This window comes from Bufo bufo, chromosome 1 (assembly GCF_905171765.1).
Source record: "Bufo bufo chromosome 1, aBufBuf1.1, whole genome shotgun sequence".
Taxonomy (NCBI): Eukaryota; Metazoa; Chordata; class Amphibia; order Anura; family Bufonidae; genus Bufo; species Bufo bufo.
This window is the reverse complement of record NC_053389.1, coordinates 160,036,026-160,042,025: the sequence shown is the minus strand read 5'-3', so window position 1 is coordinate 160,042,025 and position 6,000 is coordinate 160,036,026. Positions and strand designations below refer to the sequence as shown.

Here is a 6,000-nt window from a genome sequence, read left to right as displayed (position 1 = left end):
TCAGAATGCATCAGTTTGCCTTCGATCCGTCTCCATTCCGCTTTAAAGGTGGACGCTGCCTGCAGCGTTTTGGTGTCCGTCTGACGAAACTGAGCCAAACGCATCCGTCCTGACACACAATGTAAGTCAATGGGGATGGATCCGTTTTCACTGACACAATATGGCATAATAGAAAACGGATCCGTCCTTCATTGACTTTCAACGGAGTTCATGACAGATCCGTCTTGGCTATGTTAAAGATAATACAAACGGATCTGTTCTGAATGGATGCAGACGGTTGTATTATCTGAACGGATCCGCACCAAACATGAAGTGAAAGTAGCGGGATCTGGATAGATTGCAGGCTTGGGCAGATAAGGTTTAACACTGACAAATGTAAAGTTATGCACATGGGAAGGAATAATGCAAGTCACCCGTACATACTAAATGGTAAAACACTCGGTAACACTGACATGGAAAAGGATCTAGGAATTTTAATAAACAGCAAACTAAGGCTACTTTCACACTACCGTTCAGAGCGGATCCATCTGGGGTCTGCCCAGACGGATCCGCTCATATAATGCAGTTTTGGGATTGTAGCTTCAGACGGATCCGTTCAGACTTTACATTGAAAGTCAATGGGGGACAGATGCGTTTGAAAATTGAGCCATATAGTGTCAAATTCAAACGGATCTGTCCCCATTGACTTACATTGTAAGTCTGGACGGATCCGTTTGCCTCCGCGCGTTCAGGTGTCCGCTTGCTGAGTGGAGCGGAGGCTGAACGCTGCCAGACTGATGCATTCTGAGCGGATCCGCGTCCACTCAGAATGCATTAGGGCAGTACGGATGCGTTCGGGGCCGCTTGTGAGCCCCTTCAAACGGAGCTCACAAGCGGAGCCCCGAACGCTAGTGTGAAAGTAGCCTAAGCTGCAAAAAACTGTGTCAGGCAGCTGCTGCCAAGGCCAATAAGATAATGGGTTGCATCAAAAGGGGCATAGATGCCCGTGATGAGAACATATTCCTACTACTTTACAAATCATTAGTCAGACCACACATAGAGTACTGTGTACAGTTCTGGGCTCCAGTGAACAAGGCAGACATAGCAGAGCTGGAGAGGGTCCAGAGGAGGGCAACTAAAGTAATAACTGGAATGGGGCAACTACAGTACCCTGAAAGATTATCAAAATTAGGGTTATTCACGTTAGAAAAAAGACGACTGAGGGGAGATCTAATTACTATGTATAACTATATCAGGGGTCAGTACAGAGATCTATCCCATCATCCATTTATCCCCAGGACTGTGACTGTGACGAGGGGACATCCTCTGCGTCTGGAGGAAAGGTTTGTACACAAACATAGAAAAGGATTCTTTACGGTAAGAGCAGTGAGACTATGGAACCGCAAAATAAACCTCAATATTTATTACTCTGAATCTGCAGTTTACAAAAACACCCCAAATGTGGTTGTAAAACTGCCGTATGGGCACACCGAAGTGCTCAGAAAGGAAAGAGGACCATATGGTTTTTGGAGGGCATTATATTTGCCGGGGAGCGGCCGGGTCTCATAGTCAACCGGGATCCGTCAGTACACAGTCGTATCTGGCAAGTGAGCTCTGGAAGCCTGATCCTCAGCTGGGTCAAGCTACCAGATTCCAAACTCAACAGTGAACATGGCCTAAACGAGTCGGGGCATTATAAAAGGCTAAAAGGTTGAAAACCTTTGTCAAAAACTGGCACTTGCGACGAAATGTGAAAAATTTCTACCCAAAATATTGTAGCACCTTAACAAATAACTCCTAATGTGTCTTAGGGTGGGTTCATAACAAGTTATGCCTGTTTGACATATACGTTAGGGGAAAAAAAAAAAGGATAAAAAAGAAAAGCACGCCACGTTCTTGTATCCTGCAAGGTCAGGTAAAAAAATTTTTTACAATGGTACTCTGATATTAGGGACCACCAACCTGTCATATAACGGATTACAGCCACAAAGAGGAAGATTTATCTAAACTGGCATAAAGGAAAACTGGCTTAGTTTCCCAGAGCAACCAATCAGAATCCACCTTTTATTTTTCACAGCTCCTTTGGAAATTAAAAGGTGGAATGTGGCTGGTTGCTACAGACAACTAAGTTTTCTTTGATAAACCTCTCCCAATGTATCTACTGCTCTGTGGGTTCATTATGTAAGGCTACACCGTGCTCCAGTGACATCTCTAGATAATGCCAGAAAGTGGAGGAAAACCATCTTCTCAGAAAAGGCAGACTATTATAGACCGCAGCCAGGACATCAAAAAGGCGGGAAAACTCTGCGCACAACCGGTATTCTGCCAGATTTCTATACCTGGGAGCTCAGACTCTATTTCCCAGAATGCGGAGCGCGAGTGAGACTTCCATATCCCGGCATGCACCGGGCCCACACTTATCATTTCCTAGCAGGTAGCCCGTGTAGAGAACTCTATTTCCCAGCATGCAAATTGCGCCCAGGACTTCACTTCCCGTCAAGCAGCTGGCGGCGACACATGCGCAGTACTGGAATGGCCCGGGTGTTGTGATCCAGCTGAAGGGACTGGGAGATTCCAGTAGGTGAGCAGCTGGAGGGGATCTGCTCTATGTCTGACCCTTAGATGGTTCGGTGTGTGTGTGGCTGAGCGGTAGAGCTGCTGTCATGGCGGTGAATGGTGTGCTATGTATGTCATCCTGTCAGGGATCAGTCTGTGTTATTGTGGTGCTGCCCTGTTGTGTGTATAATGGGAACTCATGTTTAAAACGCATAGTAGCTGACAGGAATTATAAACAAAACAAAAAAACGCAGCAGTTTTTCTGTAAACCAATCTTCATGGAGTCTCCTGAGGCTCTGACATTTTGCCAGAGAAAAATCTTGTGGGAAATGGAATAAAACTTCTCGAATGACCCCAGTGACGTCTACTGGTGTGTCCATGTAATGGATCTTCACGGGCGATGGGATGGGTAATATACCCCATGTGCCAGTTTTTTGTCCGGGTTGCCAGTTTCTGAAAAGGTATGGTTGGGCCATCAGTCATAATTCATAATGTCAGTTTTCTGGTGTAAATGAAATGTAAGCCAGCTACGAGTTGTCGTACATCTCATTCTAAGTGCACAGACTACCAGAGGATGCACTTAAGCCCTGCACCGCGTCCTAAATTAAGCAGTGTGCTTCTCCAGTTCTGCCGGAGGAGGCCATTACAGGGCACCTGTCAGCAGATTTGTACCTGTGACACTGGCTGACCTGGCATCTGTGTTGGTCCCATGTTCATATGTGCCCGCATTACTGAGAAAAATAGTTTTAATGTATGCCAATGAGCCCCTAGGAGCAATGGGGGCGTTGCCCTTACACCTAGGGCTCAGCTCTCTCTGCAACTGCCGTGCTCTCTTCACTTTGATTGACAGGACCAGGTGTGTTATATAACAGGCCAGCCAGTTTATAGGTACAAATCTGCTGAGAGATGCCCTTTAATTGCCCCCTCCAGTGGTGCAGGGGACCTCAGGACTGGAGAAGTACTCAGCAGTCTTCATAGCACTACCCCATTGTCTTTGTGAGGGCTTTGGGGTAAATGCTAAAGTCTTGTAGAAGCCTCTGATCTGTTTTCTGTTCACGCAGACGTTGGAGATGTCCTTTGCTCTGCTCCAGCAATAACCGCAATGCCGGATACCTGACATGAAGACTGTAATGGGGTACGTCAGGTTTGCGCCATGATGTCCGCCATTTTAGCGGACCAAGTAACATAGCATGCTGTGCTAGTTTGTCCACTAACTTTCATGGAATCTGCTACGGAACCCCAATGCAGATGTGGCCTAACTAATATGCTATGTGCTTGCTGTCAGTGAATGGAAGCCCTTTATTTTACACCCAGAGGCTGGCGCATGTCCACACTTCCTTACAGCTGAGTATTTCTTGCCATATGCGCTGGGAAAGCACCTGGAGAATCCGTTCAGTGGACCCATAGGTCCCCTTATCCCAATGGAAACCAAAAAAGCGCTCTTGTGGTGTCCGGCGTCATCCAGTTCCAAACAAATAAAATAAAAATGTATATGGTGTGGTGTACTTGGGCACCTGTGTGGGGACAGATGGCGCTCAGCGGCATCCCTTTTTTGGGTCCCTGTGAGTTAAACGGCTCATTTGTTACATTGATACAGTGTATTAGACTGGAGGACAGGAGTGAGGTTTGGGAGCCGATGTGTTTACCTCACCGTCTTATGGGCCCCAGTTGATGGGAGCCACTGCAGCGGGGCGACTCCTTTTCACCTCCTTAGGCCTCTTGCACACAAACATTATGCATCCGTTCCATGCATTGGGGACAGCAATTTGCGGTCCCCAATGCACGGGCAACGTCCGCGCAGCGGCTGGGACGGATCGAAAGCCATTCAACTTGAATGGGTCCGTGATCCATCCACACCGCAAAAAATAGAACAAGTTCTATTTTTTTTTTGCGGTGCGGAGGCATGGACAGAAACGCTATCAAAGCACTCTGTAGTGCTTCTGTGGGGTTCCGATCCGTGCTTCTGTTCCGCGGAGGGCACACGGGCCGGTGCAGTACAGCCACGGGCACACAACATTCGTGTGCAAGAGGCCTTATGGTCCTCCGGTGCTTCCTCTCTAGGGTCGGACCCCTAATCCGCGTTCCTCATTGCTTCTGCAGGTCTGCTGGTGTACTGTCTTCTTCCATGATGACCTGTTCTGGCCCATCACACTTCCCTGCTTCATGCAGCTGATGGTTAAGTCGTTTAAAGGGTACAGAAAAGAAAAATGGCTGACAGCTTGAAAAGTTTCCTCCAGGACCTAGTGCGGGTGAGTTCACAGCTGGTAGGTGGAAGCAGGCATTGGCCTGTAGTAGGGCTGCAGCTATCGATTATCTTAGTAATCAAGTATTCTACCGATTAATCCAACAATTAAGCGAGTACTCTAATAAGAAAAATCTAATTAAAATAATGTTTTCTATTAAAAAAACTCATCAGCCCCCCCTGCCATCAGTCCCCCCCCCCCCTCCAATGCAATTAGTTCCTCCAGTAGTGCCACCAGTTCCCCCTCCAATGCCACTAGCCCCCCCCCCCATGACATCAGCTCTCCATCAGTTCCCCCACTCCCCCTCTCCTGTAGGGGCGCTGCAGAGACTCCAGAGATCTTTTATTTTCTTCTTCACGCGCTGCACTGGGATCTGACATCACACAGCGTCACACACTCAGTGCGTGTCCTGACGATGTGTGTATGTCAGGATCCAGTGCAGCGCGGTGCGGGCAGGAGGGTGACCACGGAGCGCGAGTAATAGCAAGCTCTTCACTCACGCTCCGTGCTCACATGGCACAAACGAATCAACGATGCAGAATATTTGCATCAAGGATTTTTTTTTTGTGTCGAGTTAATCGATTAAGGGTCCGTTCACACATCCGTGGTGTATTGCGGATTCGCAGTACACCCGGCTGGCACCCCCATAGAACTGCCTATTCTTGTCCGCAATTGCGGATAAGAATAGGACATGTCCTATTTTTTTCCGGAGCTGCAGACCGGAAGATCGGGGCGCGCTCCGGAAATGCGGATGCGGAGAGCACATTGTGTGCTCTCCGCATCCATTCCTGCCTCATTGAGAATGAATGGATCGGCACCCGTTCCGGATATTGTGGAATGGATGTGGAGCCATTCCACGGACGTGTGAATGGACCCTAATTCGAGTAATCGTTTCAGCCCTAACCTGTAGCGTCAGTGCAGACACGGTGAGCTTGTTAAACCGGGGAGGATAATATTTGTGAGATTTCTGTTTTAAAGAGAACCTTTCACTGGTCCTGACATAACAACAATATTAGTACCTGGCAGTGTAGGGCATGATCAGTAGATGTCCCTGTGCTAATTATTATTTTTTCAATCAGCTGCTTCCTTGGGGCGCTGTGCCCCTCGTTCTCTTTTGCCATCCTGTATGCTAATTAATAGCATCAGTACAGGGAGGAGATGGCCCTGTTTCTCAAGGGGCGTCTCCTTCTCCTTGGCTGTGAGCTGTCCAATCGCAGCGGAG

The 6,000-nt window shown here is 47.9% G+C and overlaps 1 protein-coding gene across 4 annotated transcripts in view; it reads left to right on the top strand.

The window, feature by feature from the left end:
• Positions 1-2,457: 2,457 nt before the first annotated feature.
• The window catches only part of EI24 (EI24 autophagy associated transmembrane protein), a 30,084-nt gene continuing 26,541 nt past the window's right edge, over positions 2,458-6,000 (top strand). The window contains exons 1-3 of one of the 4 annotated variants that reach the window (XM_040431105.1): positions 2,488-2,560; positions 3,597-3,670; positions 4,636-4,799. In XM_040431105.1, the coding sequence (XP_040287039.1) occupies positions 4,743-4,799 (57 nt within the window). In that variant the 5' untranslated portion in view covers positions 2,488-2,560; positions 3,597-3,670; positions 4,636-4,742. Of the gene's footprint in view, positions 2,561-3,596; positions 3,671-4,635; positions 4,800-6,000 lie in introns of all 4 variants that reach the window. The other 3 variants (XM_040431107.1, XM_040431104.1, XM_040431106.1) reach the window with 3 other exon arrangements.